The 17,752-nt window shown below is 62.2% G+C and overlaps 2 protein-coding genes across 2 annotated transcripts; one reads left to right on the top strand and one right to left on the bottom strand.

Annotated features, from left to right (window-relative positions):
• Positions 1-39: 39 nt before the first annotated feature.
• Positions 40-5,120, bottom strand: DNPEP (aspartyl aminopeptidase). The gene is made up of 15 exons (XM_030952088.1): positions 5,093-5,120; positions 4,887-4,962; positions 4,722-4,810; positions 4,535-4,648; positions 4,087-4,212; positions 3,818-3,948; positions 3,367-3,451; positions 2,847-2,954; positions 2,542-2,619; positions 2,127-2,210; positions 1,680-1,840; positions 1,496-1,535; positions 1,079-1,180; positions 551-718; positions 40-155 (listed from the first exon to the last, which is right to left on the bottom strand). Exons 1-15 carry the CDS (start codon positions 5,096-5,098, stop codon positions 105-107), a joined length of 1,419 nt encoding a protein of 472 aa, XP_030807948.1. The 5' UTR covers positions 5,099-5,120; the 3' UTR covers positions 40-104.
• A 6,743-nt stretch (positions 5,121-11,863) lies between these two features.
• Positions 11,864-17,220, top strand: DES (desmin). Its single transcript, XM_030952664.1, has 9 exons — positions 11,864-12,494; positions 13,930-13,990; positions 14,166-14,261; positions 14,351-14,512; positions 14,602-14,727; positions 15,391-15,611; positions 15,745-15,794; positions 16,077-16,159; positions 16,279-17,220. The coding sequence occupies exons 1-9, from the start codon at positions 11,944-11,946 to the stop codon at positions 16,318-16,320; spliced, it is 1,392 nt and encodes a 463-aa protein (XP_030808524.1). The 5' UTR covers positions 11,864-11,943; the 3' UTR covers positions 16,321-17,220.
• Positions 17,221-17,752: the final 532 nt, after the last annotated feature.

Below are 17,752 nucleotides of genomic sequence, written 5' to 3'. Positions count from 1 at the left end.
CACATACATCAGCCCCAGCCACAGTCATGGACCACTCGCTGGTGAGACAGAAATGCTTTAATGGCCCCAGGACTAAACCCACTGCTACTCCCTCCCCGCCATGTTCAGTCGACCACCAGGCTGCTGCTGACCGTCGGCAGGAGCTCGAAGAAGCCCTGGAAGAAAAGAGGCTGTCAGGGTGGGCCGAGCAAGGCGGTGCGGGGTGGGGGGACAGGCAGTGGGGGCAGGCAGCAGCTCCCTGTCACAGCGTCATAGTAGGCAGCTACTTGCAGAGAGCAGGACCACGTCGCCATAGTAACCCATCGCTGACTCAAGGCTAGCACCGGTTGCCATAGGAACTACTTAGGGATGGCAGTCACTGGGGAAGGCTGGGATGAGAGGGGGCACCTCTGGAAGCAGCCAGTACCTGAGCTGCTCCAGAGAGCTGGGGAGCTCTGTGGGATGGCTGGGTTCAGCCCCAAAGCAGGGATTGGTCGGGGACATGGGGATGTGGGAGATGTAGGGGAGCAGGGAGCGAGCTTTAGCACAGGATGGGGGCCACAGGGCTCACCTTGAAGAGGGTGATGCTCTGAAGCACCCCCGAGGTGCAGCACATCTCCCGGATGGAATGCATGGCCAGCTGCGGGCAGCCAATGTCCAGCACACGCAGCCCCAGGCGGGATGCCAGGATGGGGCCGATGGTGGTGCCGCAGGGTGTGTCGTTGCGCACCATGAACTCCTGCATGGGGGCAAGACCTCAGCAGCTCCACATGCTACCCCATGGCCTCCCACACGGGCCCTCAGCCCTGAAGGGAGGCGACCTGGGGCAGGGAAGCAGCACCGACCCACGCCAGGGTTCAAAGAATGCTCCAGTGACAGGACACGCTCAGGCCAGGCTCCATTCTGCTTACCAGCCTGCTCCCTGAGGCAGTCCTGGAGCTGGAGCCCCAGAGCAACAGGCAGCACAGAGACCCCAGTGGGGTCAGACATAGTAACAGGGGTGGGAGCTTTGGCACAGGGCCCCTCTGCTGAACCCAGGGGCAGGGTTCATCCTGCCAAACTCCTGATGGACAAGGAGGGCTCACCCCGCCCTGCTCACCTGCAGAGGGACACCCACGCGGGCAGCAATGTCCCGGATTACAGCTTCAGTGACAGCTGTGGAGGCGTAGCGCTGGTTGCTGTTCACTTTGATGACAGGGCCCTGCACAAAGGAAGGCAGGCCCGTGATGGGACCCAGGAACAGTCAGTGGCCCTGGAAGCACCCATGCCCAGGCAATGCCCAACATATCATCCATTCTCCCTTTGCTGGGTAAGCCCATGGGATGGGGACAGTGTTTCCATGGGGACAGCCCCAGCTCAGAGCAGGGAGGAGCTCTACGGACAAGACTGGGATCCCAAGTGATTAACATCAGATATGTGGCATAGTCAAATCCCATTGCAGGATAAACATTTTCCATTTGAATGTAGGACAGACAGACAGCAACCATCCTGGACCCAAACAGAAGGCTGCCCTCACCTTATGGAAGGCTGGACGATGATTCTCCTCGTGCTTGTCCCTGCAAAAGAAGTTTCACACTAGAGCCTTTCCTCCCTGCTGCAACAAGGACTGTCCTGTCTGTACCACCTGGGGAGTGATGGGGATACATCCCACAGGTGGCAGGGCAGGCTGTCACGCCTGTGGCACAGCTCAGACTACTCACACATAATTGGGGTGCACAGCATGGGCCATATCAGCACTGATCATGTAGGACTTGGCCACTGCCTCCTCGAAGGCTGTCAGGTTGTGCGGCGACGCAGAGATCCGGCGCAGCACCAGCTCCGTTAGCAAGGACTCTGCGCCCTGTGCGCTCTCTGACCCTACCTGCCAAGGATCACCATCAGCACAAGCCTGCAGCACCACAGGGGCCAGAGGGGTGACAGGCTGCTCCCTAAGGCCAGCAAAGCAGCTTCCTGCCACACCAGTGCTTCCCACCCCTGCCTGGGCCATGCTCCACGTGGTTGTAAGCAAATCCCTGCTTCCTCCACTGGGCTGTGGGATCTCTCTCCCGCTAGGATGCTCTGTCCAATGCTAGGCATGGCTGGGGAAGAGCAGAGAACATGGAGCACCTTCTGGTGCCAGCCACCCCACGGCTGTGCCACTCGCTCACCTCCTCGTTGTCATAGAGCGCGATGAGACGCACATTGGGCTCCTCGGAAAGGGACGAGGGTGCTGCACATGAGTCAATCAAGGCCTGCAGGATTAGGGGGGAATGCAAACCAGCATGAGTGCCACTCCATCCTGGAAATCTCAGAACCGAGCCATCAGGAAACCCCCCAGGAGAGTCCAAGGCATGGAGGAAGGGAGCTGTGGGCACACACATTGCCCAGCGACAGCAGGAGTCACCCCTGGGAGCTGCTGGGAATCCCACGCGCCCAGCAAAGGGGGCATCCCACCCCAGGTCCTCCAACTATCTAGACCCATTCCATGAAAACACAACTCCCTGCAGAGCCTTTGGCCAGCCCAAAGCTGTGCTGGGGCGCATGGGGGCCATGCTGCAGCCTCCAGGTTGTTTCCCCTCTCACCTGCAAGGCGCAGTAGCAGCTGTGCAGGTTGTCCAGACGTGGGGAGAAGATGAACTCATCGAAGGCACCACCCAGCGTCTGCAGAGAGCCAAGAGGAGTAGGGCATAAGCTCTGGGTCACCAAAAAGTACCTGCCACTGGGTTCCCATTCCAGTACCCTTTATCTATGCCCCTCAGGAGCAGCTCCCTCTAATTCCATTCAGCTCCCAGCCTGGCACACCCCAGGCAAAGGACATGCACCAGGTAACACCTGTGTAGTGCCAGCCCACAGGCTGTGTGCAGAGGGAGGTTCCTGCCCTTACTCACCGCTGGCTGTGTATCTGCCAGGCATAGCTCCATCTCCACAATCTGCTCTGGTTTCACCCCCAGCTGGGGGCAGATCAGGGAAAGCAGAACAGGGCTGTGCCGCTCTGCCTGGGAACAAAGCAGAGCTGTGGGCAGAGCAGGCAGTGGATGGCAGGAGAAACTCCTGGTTTCCCTTTGCAAAGCTGTCCCTGATCCTGCTTATATTGGCAAAGTCCTCTCTCCTACTAACATCTCCCATGTTCAAGCCCCCAGCTCACCCAGGACAGCTCTATGGCCCCCCATCCCTGCCCTGCCTCCCCAGGGAGATGCACCCCTTCCACACTGGCTGCAGGCAAGCGTGAGAAGAGAGAGATGGCTGAACAGATGTGCCATGTACACAGCTGTGAGGCAGAGTGGAAGGTTACCAGCAGTCCACAGGGAGAAGGGGAGCCTGGTGGCAGGTCCCTGAGGACTCAAAATCAAAGGTGACAAGTTTGAGGTCCTTGCAAGTGTCCCTGCTGATCCTTGGCACACAGCTCACCTGGGCCGCAGCACTGCAAGGTGTGGACTCCATAAGCACCTCCTTTTCCAGCTCCTCCTGCACTGCAGTGGCCAGAATGGGAACCCTGTGGGGGTCAGCAACATTAGCTCCCAGAGCTTTGCTCACATCACCTGCTTGGGTCACACACTGCCAACCCTTCCTGGTGTGTTTGCCTTGCTCCTCCAGGGAATGACTGATATGTCACATGGAGGAAGAATACACATTTTAAACACAAATCTATTGTGCCACCTCAGGACACCTCAGTGTCCTGTCCCAAATGCTTGAAAGCATCTCCTGGAAGTACTCTATGGGGCTAAAAGCCACTGCAGATCTCCGATCTCCCCCCTGCAATGAGTGGCTGCCAAAGGGAGAGCTAAGGCGAGGCTTTGCTCTAGCTGGGTCCCAGCCCTCCCAAGGGCTGGCCAGGAGTCGGGGCTGAGCCAGGCCTTACAGGTGGTGCTCGGTGTTGGGCCCAAAGTTCTCATTGATGCTGCGCTGCAGATGGATGGCCAGGTGAGGAATGCGGAGGACGGGCCGCTCCACACGTACCAGGCGCTGCTCCAGGCGCCCCGTGGCTTGGTCCTGAAACACAAGGAGGCCTTCTGGGGCCAGGCCTGCAGAGCTGAGAGGCTGCAGCAGGTCCCACTCTGCTTGGGGGTCAGTGACCCAGTGCCAGAGACACACAGCTATCCGACCATGCGTGCCCTAAATCAGACTCACCTTTATGATCACCCTCCCGGCCACGGTGAGGTCACGGTCGAACCAGGTGTTCCAGATGCCCCCTCCATAGGTCTCCACTCCGACTTGCACTATGCCCACCTGTCCCCGCTTAGAGCGACGCTTCACCTGGGCAACAGCAGAGGTGTCACTGCTGGCACCATGAAGCGCTGGGGAACGGGCAGCTGGTGGGAACTGGGCAGCTCATGCCCAGAGCCTATCTGCTGATGCTGCCAGCACAGGGGGCTGTGAGGGGCTTTGCAGGACCAGGGACACAGAGGAGACAGCAGCAGGCAGAGCAATGCAGGGGCTGCTCTGGGTGACAGATTTGGGAGGTGTAGGGAGCCAACAATGATGCTGCAGGGCACAGGAGTAGTCAGGATAGTTTTTGCTTGTGGCATGAAACTGGCGGAACACAGAGGAAGACTCAGCACCCAGGTGGGAGACTTACCCTGAGGCAGGGGCTATCGGTGTGGGCTCCTAGCAGGCTGAACCCATTCCCGGGCTGGAACTGGCCGCCGACGGCGAAGGCGATGAGGGTGGAGTAGTTCCTGGTGATGAAGTACTGGAGGCAGAGGGGTAGGGGTGAGATGCCCCGTCCACCTCGGCTCCCGCTGCCCCGTCCCAGCCGCGCCCACCTTCTGCGCCGGCCGCACGTCCCAGTGCTCCGTCTCCTTCAGCTCCTGGAAGCCAGCCTGCAGTAGCCGACTGCGGCATTCGGCCACCACTGTGGGGGGAAGAGCCGTCAGGGCCGCCCGCGGGAAGAGGAACAGGGCCGGGGAGGGGAGCGGGCGGGCGCTCACCGTGGTACGGAGACGGACTGCGGTTCACAAACTTCACCAGTTCCTGCGCCGCCGCCTTCGAGCCCTGCGCCGCCGCCTGTGGGCACCGCCGTCACCGCACATTGCCGGCAACACCCCGCCCCGGGCCGGGACCCCCGCGGGACCGGGGACCCCGTCCCGGGCGGCACCGACCCGATCCCGTCCCGCGCCCGCCGCCCGCCCGCTACCTGCATGGCCGCCACCGCCCCGCGCCCGCCCGCCCAGCGCCCCCTGCTGGCCTGGAGGAACGCGCGGCCTGCACCCGGACTCCGCACTCTGCACCCTGCAATCCACACCCCGCTCTCCACACCCTGCAATCCGCACCCCGCTCTCCACACCCTGCAATCCGCACCCTGCACCCTGCAATCCGCATCCCGCAATCCACACCCGGAACCCTGCAATCCGCACCCTGAACCCCGCAATCCGCACCCTGAACCCCGCAATCCGCATCCCGCAATCCACACCCGGAACCCTGCAATCCGCACCCTGAACTCCGCAATCTGCACCCTGCACCCCGCAATCCACACCCTGCGCCCTGCAATCCACACCCTGCACCCGGCCCTGCATCTCGCAATCCACACCCTGAACCCCGCAATCCGCCCCCTGCACCCTGCAATCTGCACCCGGCCATGCACCCCGCAATCCGCACCCCGCAATCCCCACCCTGAATCCCGCAATCTGCACTCGGCCCTGCACCCCGCAATCTGCACCCTGCACCCCGCAATCCACACCCTGAACCCCGCAATCCTCACCCTGCACCCCGCAATCCACACTCTGCACCTCCCACACTATACCCCCCGCCATGCACTTTGCACTTTCACTCTCACCCCACACCATGCAATCACACCATGCACCCCTCACCCCGCACCCTGGCCCAAGCCAGGCAAACACAGAGCCTGACAAGGCTGGGGTACAGCTGAATTCAGGGTGGGTGGAAGAGGAACACAGCCAGGAGGGGCGGGGATGGGAAGCAAGGGGCAGGGACAGGCACCACAACAATGGTCACCCGTCCTGCCCCAGTGTGCCCCAGTTCTAGGGCTAACTGGGGGAGCAGGGACTGCCCCAGAATGGGGCTTGGCCTGCCTGCAGAGGGGTGCAGGTGCACAGGAAAACACACTCACTTCCCCAAGGCTAGGTATATTTGGAGTGGCGTGGGTCACAGCCAAGCTGCAGCCCCCCATCGTTGTCGCTCCCCTGCCTTGGCACTGCCTGCTCCTCACAGGAAACAAGGCACAAACCCTTGGTGCCATGTTGGAGACAAATGTCTCTGAGCGACAGCAATGCCCTGGGATCTGAGCGTTGGCACTGTGGCAGCGCAGCACCCAAGCTGCCTGTCAGCCCCAGGGGGACTCCTGGGATAGGACCCCAAGAGATAGGACCCCTTGGCCTTGCATGGATTAGGGTGCCTCCCACCCTTGTCTGGGTTCCCTTCATGGGCTGGATGCAGCAGCAAGGTTTTGGGTTTCAATCGGTCTTCGTGCATCATTTTCCAGCAGGATCCTTTCTTCCTAGCAATGGGTATGTGGCCTCGGGAGATGGACGTGGCAGCCTGTGAGTGCTGCATGGGGCCCAGGTGTAGGGTGCCAGCTGGATTCCCAGCTCCTGAGTCACCCATGTGGGCACCCTGTTAGTTGGAGACACTGTCTGTTCTGAGGACTGGAAACTTGGTGGTCCTGTTGCCCCTGACCCTGTGACCTGTCATGCTGAGAGCTCCTGACAGCTCTGGATTTACGCTCCCAGCCCCCAGCACCTGCCTCTCCCCGCCACCAAATGGGAACGAGAACTCCCGCTGCCTGGCACCCGGCAAACAGACAGCTGGAGGGTCTCCATGTCAACCACAGCACAACACAGGGCCAGGCCCCCCAGGCCAGGCTGGAACCCGGCTGGGAGCAGGCTGGGAGCACCCAGCACTCCAGCCCAGAGCTGGGATACGTGTGTCAAAGGCACTTGTGTGCCAGGCAGCCATCCCCACGCTCCTCCTGCCAGCGTCACCCCCCTGCTGCCGGAACCCAGCTCATGGCCAGGAGCTCTTGAATGGTTCCCAGGCTGCGCCTGAGGGACATCTGAGGACATTTAGAGCCCTGGCTCCCCAGCCGGTGGATGCCCAGAGCGGATGGGTACCCAGTGGGTGCTCAGGGTGGATGGCTCCCAAGGTGTGTGTGTGTGCAGGGGCAGGGTGTGCCGGGCTCAGAAGTGTCAGAGCAGCAGTGAGTGGCAGGGCCGGGTGTGGCCTCTGTTCAGCCCTGCTGCTGTGAGCAAAGGGCAGTGCCTCGGCGTGCCACAGCTATTCCCGGCACAGCGGGACTTCCAGAAAAAGCTCCTGATGCCTATATCCGGGTGGGCTCTGACTCACCCCTGGCTGGGTGCCAAGGGCTGCACAGCACCTGCTGTGGTTGCCCCCTACCCCATCACCGTGCTCCTGGGAAGACAGTGCTGCTGTCCCCCATCCCGTGCTGCCCCACGGGTCATCCAGAGCAGCGGGGAGCCACAGGCAGCCCTTCCAAAACAGCATCAGCTCCTCCTCCGCATGCATGCACCCTGCTGCTGGGCTCGTGTGTGCCCAGGGGTGCCTGGCAGGGAAGGGCCAGTAGGGACAGGGCACCGTGGTCCTTCCTGCGTCCCCTGGCAGCCCAGGTGGGGTTCTGGGCAGGCTTTGTAAGAGAAGCGTTCCCTGCTGGCAGCAGGCTCTGGGGATGGGCAGACAGCGCTTAGCCCTCCCTGCTGGAAGGGGTTAATGGAAAGTTGGCCCAGGACAAAGACTGTAAACACAGCAGAGATCCAGGAAGTGCCACCCCCTTCTCCCATTGCCTGCCAGGCTGCCTGGACCCCCCCTTGTCAGCCCTGCCAGGATGAGCAAAGGGATGGCATCCATCGAGGCGGTCCCCCGCATCCCAGCCCACGTGTCTGAGCTTGGGAAAGTGAAATCAGCGCCCAGGAATTGCTGGAGGCTGAGCGAGCGGCCGCCATGCCTTACGTGAGCCACCAGCGATGCAGCGGGTGCTGCTACCTCATCTCACTGGCATGGCTGATGCTATCGAGGCCTGCAGCATCCCCATGGCCACTCAGCCACTCCGTCATCCTCCCGGCCACGTGGATCACAAGGGCAGCTGCGCAACTTTGGCATCTCCGCACCACTGGGCAGGTGAATGTCCCCATGGACCGTGAGGGCAGGACACCCTTTAGCCTGCCCCTACGCAGCAGGGATGAGGGAACATCCCCAACATCCCCATGGACCACAGGGCCAGCTCTAGAGGAGTGATGGAGCAGGGGTATGCGTCAAGCAACCACATGGACATGGAAATAGCTGGTCTCACCTATCACCTACACAACTCAGGGCACCCCCCAGCATGCTTGTCAAACATGGGGGCAACAACTCACCCAGAGGGCATACAAAGACCAAGGGAGGTGAGCAAACACCTCCCAGCATCTATACAGGTTGCCTCTGGACACCCCTGGCATCCATGCTTGTCGTGGGGACATGCAGGCACCCCCAGCATTCTGTGCCACTCACAGACAGGACAATGTCCTCAGCATCCCCATCACCTGGGGACATGGCGGTGGGGACCAGGAGCAAACTGACAGTCTGTGCACCCCCTGGTCCTGAGCTCTGGAATGGGCAAAGGCATGGGGGCAGCTGGGATGAACAGTGGGTATGGGGGGACTGGAGACTTTACCCACCAGCTCCTGGGACCCCAGCAGGCCAGGCTGGGCCTTGGTCCAGGCAGGGAGGGAGAGCAACCTCCTATTTAGACAATAGCATGCACCATGGATCCGTCAGCACTGGGGAATGGGCCACACAGTCCTTCCCTCTTAGGGTAAAGGCGCCTGGGAGGCTCATGGCTGTAAAAGGAGCGGGATGAAGGAAGACAGCCAGGGGTCAGGAGGGAGGGGAATGGACACCCCCGCTGCTTCATTCCCATTCTCATTCCCATTTCTCAACTCACCCTTGAGCTAAGGCCACGCATAAGGGGGCATTGGGTCCTGGTGGCAGGGCATAGGGACAAGGAAGGGCCAGCACCCTGTCCCCACATCCTGTCTAGCTTCCAGCCCCAAGACACCCACAGCCCAAGGAGGCTGTGCTGGGTTTAAATCCTGGGGGAACGGCAGGGAGGGAGGGCCAGGAGGGAGGGGCAGCTGCAGGATGCAGCTGGCTTTGCTCACAGGGATGTCATGACCAGAGGGAGTTGTTTGACATTCCAGTTCCAAATGCCTTCCCGGCAGCACTCTCATCCAAGATTTGATGGAAACTGGGACCAGGCCAGTGCGGGGGTTCAGGAGCCACTTCCCAGGCTCCACTGGTCTGGGTCAGCCTGGCCTGGGATGGAGCTGTGGGGAGGCTGCACAGGCTGGACAGGACAGGAGGCAGCCCTGCACTTCTGGCCTCCACAGCCTCCTCACTTTCTGCAGCCTCTGGGTCTGTAGTTGGCACAGAGTGTTTGGCATCTTGTCCGTGGGACTCAGGCAGGGTCTCTGGGTCCTGCTTTTCATGCCTCCTTCCTGGCATACTGGGTCCCCCCAAGCAGACGGGGATTTCCTAAGAGGCTTGTCCACCCTCTGCAAGACGTGGGGCCCCTGCTTGCTCAGGACCATGCCGGAAGGCTGTCACCACAGCTGAGGAAAGGCCACTTCAAACAGGCTGCCCTAGAGCAGGGTCAGGAGGATGCTCCCAGTTAACCCCTCTGAGCTGCTTCCCCTCCAAGCAGCAGTGCCCAAGAGTGCATTTCCCCTCCCTGGAGCGCCCCAACCCTGCCTCCTCCTGCTCTATGGGATGAGGATGGCAACAAGGGCTACCCAGGCCTGAGATGGGATTTGCATCACCTTTTCATTACCTGAAACCTACCAGGGCAGGGTGCCAGGCACTTCTGGACACAGTATCCCTGGGGAGTCCATCCTCCCCAGAGTCCCAGCTGGCACAGCAGTGGGGTGGGTCATGGAAAGGGATGGCTGAGCTCTGCTCCTGGTGGTGTGCTGTCCCAGATGCCCCTCATGGGGTACCCACCTGCCCCTCTGCACACCAAGGGCCGCTTGCTGGAACTTGCGGCACGGGCAGGGCACACGTGCGGGGCTCTGGGATGTGCAGGGCATACTCGGAATGGGGCCAGAAGGAGGAAGGATGCTGTCTGTTTTTCCATCTACTCTCCCCCCACAAGCCCCCCCTTTCTTCCATTCTCTCCCTGAGCTGGGATGAAACAACCTCATCTGGAAATACCTTCCCTTTTAAAGGCAGGCTCCTCCAGGCAGCTTGTACTCTCTGGGAAGACGCTACATCACTCTGCAATTGGGAGGCTGGGAGAGGCTCCAGGGATGGGGGCTTGGAGGAGCAGGAGGGATGCAGGGCACTGAGCACCTGCATGTCTGTGGGACCCAGACTTTAGCTGGCTGCCCGAGTGACATGGAGCAGGGAGGCAGCAGGGGGGAGTTCCTCCCAGAGCCAGGGCAGGGATGAATGCTTCCATGAACCAGCCCAGCCTTTGCCTGATGCTGATGCTGCCATGGGTGAGCCATGGCATTGCTTGGCTTCTGTGTTACAGCCAGGACAGAAGGCTGGGGGTGCAGGGCCAGGCAGGGCTGAGTGCTGTCCTGCTGCTGAGTCACCCTGTGCCCAGTGGCACAGCGGTCCCCTCCATCAGGGCCTTCAGGGACAAAGGCACTGGGGCTGAGCCAGCTGACGTCAGCCAGAACAGCCCAGCTTGGGCAGAGCAGGGGGTCACCAGGTGTGCTGGGGAGTCTGGGGAGGAGGGGGTGCTGCCCAGGCAAGGGGAGCCCTCATGAGGGTTTCCCCCAGCACAGGCACCTTCCCTCAGGATGTTCTTTTCAACTGTTGTGGGTTTGTGCAGGCCCTGAGGGTCTCTGACCTGACTCACTGCTTGTCCAGGAAGCTGGAGTGGGGGTTTTCAGATGAACTTAGAAATTCCCCATTCTGGGAGTTTTTGGGGAGCAGGGCTGGGCTTTCTGACCCCCAGTGTACTTCCTGGCCAAGGGGGAGACTGAGGAGACGGGGCAGAGCCTGCTGTGCCTTGGGATAACCTGGGGACCACGTTCTGCTCTTGGGGTGATGGGGATCAGAGAGGGGCCAGGGCTGCTCCAGGCAGGGTCCCCATCCAGCTGTGCTCTCCACACGCCTGGAGCAAGAAGGGTTAACAGAGTGCCTCCCCCACTATAAATACCACGTCTGTGTGTCCCACACCCCACGAGTATGAGCTGGGAAGGCTATTTTGGTTGAGTGCCTGCTGCTTTGGGAATGTGCCGGGGCGAGGACAGGGGCTGACGTCACCGTCACTGGGGCTCGGACCCAGCACCTGCTCGGGGTCACTCAGCAGCACTCCAAAAGCACCCAGACCCTGGCCACTGCTCAGCCCCCCATGCCAGAAAGAGGGTGTGGGTGGTGGGTCAGTACAAGCACACTCAGGGCAGGGGTGCTCCCACATCAGCCCCTCTCCAGGCCCTTCCATGCTCACTTTCTGGATGGGAATCTGGCCCCACATGGAGACCTGAGCCTGGTGCTCTTGCCAGGGGGTGGGTCAGGGCATCATTGGGGTGCTTGGGGTGCTCAAGACCAGTTTGGGGGCCACGGCTACCTGGCATGGGGTTTGGCTCAAGGGGGTCAAGTGATGCTGTGAAGGTTCCCTTCTTTCCCTTCATGGCGTCAGCCTAGGCTCTGTGTCTGTCTGTCTGGGCCCCTTTGGGTAGCACTACATCCTCATAGGGGGTTCACCACCAGTCTGCCCCACTTCCTCCCCTCGCACCCCCAGGGACGGGGCAAGAAGAGCAGCCGGGGCCGGTGTCGAGGCCTCCCAGGGAGTGCCCAGGGCTCCTCGTCGGCCGGGGGTGTGTGCAGGTGAGGGGCAGGGGGCGGGGGCTGCCGGCCCTCTCTTCCCGGCAGCATCCCGCAGCTGCCCGGCGGCGGGAGGGGCGGGGATGTCAGCAGGATACAAATAGCGGCGCGCGGTCCCCTCCCGACGCCTCTCCGAGCTGTGCCGGCCGCTCGCCAGCCCTCTGCCTGCTCCCTGCTCCGGCCTCGCCTGCCCACGCCGCCACCATGAGCCAGTCCTACTCGTCCAGCCAGCGGGTCTCTTCCTACCGCCGCACCTTCGGCGGCTCGCCGGTGTTCCCCCGAGCCTCCTTCGGGAGCAAGGGCAGCAGCGGCAGCTCCGTCACCTCCCGCGTCTACCAGGTGTCCCGCACCTCGGCCGTGCCCAGCCTGTCCACCTTCCGCACCACCCGCGTGACGCCCCTGCGCACCTACCAAAGCGCCTACCAGGGCTCCGGGGAGCTGCTGGACTTCAGCCTGGCCGATGCCATGAACCAGGAGTTCCTCCAGACCCGCACCAACGAGAAGGTGGAGCTGCAGGAGCTCAATGACCGATTCGCCAACTACATCGAGAAGGTGCGCTTCTTGGAGCAGCAGAACGCGCTCATGGTGGCCGAGGTGAACCGCCTGCGGGGCAAGGAGCCCACCCGCGTGGCCGAGATGTACGAGGAGGAGCTGCGGGAGCTCCGGCGCCAGATCGACGTGCTCACCAGCCAGAGGGCTCGTGTGGAGGTTGAGCGTGACAACCTGCTCGATGACCTGCAGAAGCTCAAGCAGAAGTGAGTGGGGGGGCTCTGGAGGTCCCTGTAGGCATCCGTCAGTGCATCTCCATCCCTAGGGGTGGGTGGGAGCAGAGCTTGCCCGGGCAGCTCTTCAGGTGCCTTTTGCTATGCTCACGCCTCGTGCTCAGAGCCCACCTTGACCCCAGTACTCTGTCCCCCTTGACCCCTTTCTGGGCAGCACCCAGAGGGGAGAGTGGCTCCCAGAGCAGGGGTGTCCCCTGTGCTCTCCCCTGCAGTGAGGCTGTAACACCACAGGACTGAGAGATCAAAGTGCATCTGACCCCAGGGTCCCCAGCTCTGCTCACATGGGGGAGGGCTGCTGGGCCCACGGGTGAGCTGAGCTCTGTGGGTTGGACGGACAGACAGATGTAGTCAGGCAGGCAGAAGTGAGGAGACGGGTAACCCAGGGAAGGTGCTCTATCAGCTCCAGACATGAAGGAGGGAGGGGAGGCAGCAGTTGCACTTCCGCAGGCCAGGGATGCTCCAGGCCTGCCGTGAGTGTCCATGGTGCCCTGTGAGCAGTGGGACACCCCAGAGATGCTGTGGACCTGGCTAGTGCTGGGGAAGAGGGTGGGGATTATCCACAAGGGTGGCCAGGCTGAGGGAACCCCCAGGGACTGATGAGCATGGGGAACCTGGCAGTAGGGACAGATACTCAAGGGGAGCTGTGTGTTCTGATGATGGTCTGCACCTTCCCTCCTGGACCCTGTGCCCTGGGGACACCATTCCCTCGGGGTGACACAGCTTGCTGCCCCTTTCTGTAGCCCCAGCCACCACCACAGCCAGCCAGCGCTGGGGTCCTCCCTGATGCGGGGGAGCTGGGGGTGGTGGCATGGAGGAACTCTCAGTGACACGGGAGGAGCGGGGCCCAGAACAAACGGGTGTTGGGTTTCTGCCACCCCATGTGCCAGCACCACCTGGGCGCCTCCATCTCCTCCCTGCTGCCTTTCCACTGACATGCAGCCTGAAGTACTGTTCCCTTCCTTGACACAAACCTGGATCTCCAGCCCTGACCTGAGCCTCCCCCACAGCATTCCCCACCTCACATCCCATCCCAGAGCATTGCTGAAACCTTTCTGTGCTGCTGCTCTCCCTGGGATAGCTCAGCTGGTGGCCATCTCTTGGACTCCCGTGTCGGATCCTGCGCTCTGTCCCCCCAGCTGCTGGTCACTCTCCCCTATAAGGGCTGGGGCAGTGTGCGTGGCACTGAGCTGACCTCATGTCTTTGTGATCTCTCTGGCGTTGACTATAATAGGGAATGGGAGGAAGAGCCCCTGGCCCCCCGCCAGTCCCCTGCTGCCTGCCGGGAACACAGGACAATCTGTTTTCTTCCTACCGGGCCTTGCTGGGCTTCAGGACAGCTCGGGGGGACGTCAACACAGAGGGAGGGAGCTCCCTCCAGACCCCCCTAGCCTCCCTTCTCTGCCTACAGGCTGCAAGAGGAGATCCAGCTGAAGGAGGAGGCTGAGAACAACCTCGCTGCATTCAGAGCTGTGAGTGCCTGTCCCCTTAGGGTGGCGTGGGAACCCTACCCTCTCTCCCACCCCGATCTCCCCCCAGCAGCCTGGCCCCAGCACCAGGGCACAGTCCTGGGCACAGCTTTGCACCTTCCAGCCCTCATGCTCTCCCTGCCACCCCTCACTATCCCTCATCCTGTGTCCTTCCCAGGATGTGGATGCAGCCACACTAGCACGCATTGACCTGGAAAGACGGATCGAGTCCCTGCAGGAGGAGATCGCCTTCCTCAAGAAGGTGCATGAAGAGGTAGGTCAGAAGTGGCACCCTTTTCCAATGGCACTCACGGGGCAGTGAAAACGGAGTGGGTGCCCTGAGATGTCACCTTGTCCACGCAGGAAATCCGGGAGCTGCAGGCACAGCTGCAAGAGCAGCACATCCAGGTGGAGATGGACATTTCCAAGCCTGATTTGACGGCTGCGCTGCGGGACATCCGTGCTCAGTACGAGAGCATTGCTGCCAAGAACATCGCCGAGGCCGAGGAGTGGTACAAGTCCAAGGTGCGGGAGGCAGCGGGCCTGGGCTGGCCCCAGCGCAGCGGGCTGCACCTCGGGGCCATCCCCACTGACCCCAGGTGCTCTGTCCCCAGGTTTCTGACCTGACACAGGCGGCCAACAAGAACAACGATGCGCTGAGGCAGGCCAAACAGGAGATGCTGGAGTACCGGCACCAGATCCAGTCCTACACCTGCGAGATTGATGCCCTCAAGGGCACGGTGAGCTAAGGGCAGCACTGAGAAATCCCCAGCCTCCCCGCAGGGACCTGCTGTTCCAAGGCTGCTCAGGGACATCTCTGGGGTGGGGGGCTCTTCCCAGCTCTCTGAGTTGCTGCTGCAGGGGGCCTTGTACCCCACATTTGGGCTGCACCTCCCCCAGCAGTGGCCTGGGCTCCTGCAAAGTGTTTTGGCAGAGTCCTGGAATCAAAGTGCAGATTGTAAAATGTGACCCAGCCTGGGAGGCTCCAGGCAGGCGGGCGCAGGGCTCAGGGTGTCTGGTTGCAGGCTGGCAAGGTGGTTGCAAACGAACAGGGCACAACAGTCCCATTCTGGCACAGTCATGGTCGCAGGAGCCAGCCAGCAGGCACCAGTGCCACCCCCAGGCAGCCATCCAGTGCTTCTGCAGCTCTCCGTGCCCTTTTGCTGGGGTAGGATGGCTTTGCTGGGGGACCTGGGCACCAGAGTGCTGGGGTTGCCCAGTGCATGCCCAGCTTGCCCCTGTGAGTCCCTGGTGCCTAGCGCTGGGCAGGTGGAGGGTTACAGTCACTCATCATGGTCCCACATCAGCTGAACCCAGCCCAGGGCTGACCACAGCTCTCCCCAGGATGCCCCAGCTCCCACCCTGGGTGATCCCTGTCTCACCGAGCACCCCCATCTCCCCAGAATGACTCGCTGATGCGGCAGATGCGGGAGATGGAGGAGCGCTTTGCAGGGGAGGCCGGCGGGTACCAGGACACCATTGCCCGCCTGGAGGAGGAGATCCGGCACCTGAAGGATGAGATGGCCCGGCACCTGCGTGAGTACCAGGACCTGCTCAATGTCAAGATGGCCCTGGATGTGGAGATCGCCACATACCGCAAGCTGCTGGAGGGAGAGGAGAACCGGTGAGTGGAAGGGGGGCAGGACAAACTGAGGGGACTGGCAGGGTCAGCGGTTTTTTGGGGGTCCAACTTTATGAGGACACACCTGAGGGCTAGGGCTGGCAGAAACTAAGCTTTCCCTTCTGTGTTCCCACAGGATCAGCATTCCCATGCACCAGACCTTCGCTTCTGCACTCAATTTCCGAGGTGAGTCTCACTCCATGAGGAGGGGGACCTGGGATGAGTCTCCTGTGTTCCCCTTTTGGGGTGAATGTCCCTGCTGGGGGGTTGTAGCCAGGCTGGCCGGCTGGGGACACACAGGTGCCACACAGAGCCCCTGGTATGGGGGCACTTGTTAGGGTGTTGCTGTGATCTGGGGGGGGGGGGTTAAACCAAGGCTGCTGAAGCTCCTCGGTGACGCCAGCCCCACGGCTGTGTCCCCATGCCACATGTCCCTGTGGTGCCATCCTCTGTGTCCTCCCCCTGCAGAGACCAGCCCGGAGCAGCGGGGCTCCGAGGTGCACACCAAAAAGACCGTGATGATCAAAACCATCGAGACCCGTGACGGGGAGGTGAGCACAGGGTGGCTCCGGAGGGTGCTGGGGAGGCAGGGGACCGAGGACAGCGCCTGTTCCCGCACCCGGGGCTCCGGTGTGGCACGGCATGGCGTCTCACGGTGCCTCTCCCACAGGTGGTGAGCGAGGCGACTCAGCAGCAGCATGAAGTGCTGTAGAGGAGGCTGCTCCAGCAGCCCACCGGCACCTTCTGTCCCTGCCTCCGTCCCTCCGCCGTGCCCCCCTCTTGCCCCCCAGCTCGCCTCTCGGCGCTCCCCCGGCACTGCCTGAGGAGTCTCCCCCGTGCAGCTGCCTCTGGGCCCCCCGCACCCCCTGGGCTCTCTCCTCCGGCTTCTAAAGGCTCGCTCTGCTTTCGCAAATTGGCAGCAGCAGCGCCAGCGTCAGGATCAGGCCAGGGCCGGGGGGCGGCAGGAGGGAGGGACGGGACAGGCGGCAGGGGCTGGGGGGAGCAGGTGGTGGCCTGGGCCAGCTCCACGGAGAGCCGGACGGTCCCAGCAGCGGGTTCTGGATCCCCCAGTCCCCTTCCCACCCTGGGCACAGGCTTGGGGCTCATCCCACACGAGTGGGGACCCATCCCCACTCCAGCACCGCGGCCGCCCCGGAGCTGGCACTTCTCCAGGTGCACGGCGGCGATGCTAGGCATGGGGAGAAGCTAGGCATGGTCTGGGCTCAGCCCCCTATTCTCTGCCCAGCTCAGAGAGGGGGGCCCAGCCTGCGTGTCCCCCCAGCCCAGGGGGGCTCGGGCCCTTCGCTCCCCCCGGCCCCAGAGGCAGCCCCGTGGGGCAGAGGAGGGCAGTGCCCGCCCCTCCCCGTGGCGGGGACCCCCAGCAGCAGGAGGCTGCACCGTGGGGCCAGGCTCATCAGCCGAGAGGGTACCCGTAGGTGGAAACAGGAGAGAGGAGGAGTGAGTGAATGGGAGAGAGGGGGGAGAGGATGAGAGGAGCCGGAGAGAGGCCCGGGGGGCCAGGGCAGGCATCCCCAACCCTTGCCCCAACGCACCCCCACCCCACCACGTGTATGAGACTCTTCAGGCGGCTGAAATAAACAGCGGAGCATCACCCTGTCGTCTCAGTGCATCTCTGGGGCAGAGAGGGGTGGGGTGGTGGGGAGGCAGCACCTGCGGGAGGCATCCCAAGGGGCAGGTGGATGGATGAGCCAGCAGCTCTTTGGCCTGTCTCCTCCCTAGGCTGCTGGGCCCCCCAAAAGGTGCGTGTCTCTCACACTGAAAGTTCTCGAGCATTTTGCTGCCTGAGGTGGTGGGTTTCCCAGTGGCACTGGGTGAGAAAGTCCTGCTGGGACAGGGAACAGTGACAGCTAAGCCCTGAGCAGGTTCGAAGGGGCGCTGGGTGATGGTCCTGTATCTCCCCCACACACCCAGGGTCACATGCCATGTCCTGGTGGCTCAGCTCCACAGCCGCCTCCTTTACACACCCACTTGGAGCCTACCCAAATCCACACCTGCCTGGGACTTTTCCAAGCCCCTCCAGGTGTCACCAACTTGCAAGCAGAGCCATCCTCTTTCCTAAGTGTCCTACACCCCTGCACCCTGTGATCATCAGACCCAGCACCCTATGCTTGTATCCCAGGTTC

The sequence above is a fragment of the Camarhynchus parvulus genome, chromosome 7, assembly GCF_901933205.1.
Source record: "Camarhynchus parvulus chromosome 7, STF_HiC, whole genome shotgun sequence".
Taxonomy (NCBI): domain Eukaryota; kingdom Metazoa; phylum Chordata; class Aves; order Passeriformes; family Thraupidae; genus Camarhynchus; species Camarhynchus parvulus.
The sequence above is the reverse complement of the archived record's forward strand: the minus strand, read 5'-3'. Positions and strand labels throughout refer to the sequence as shown.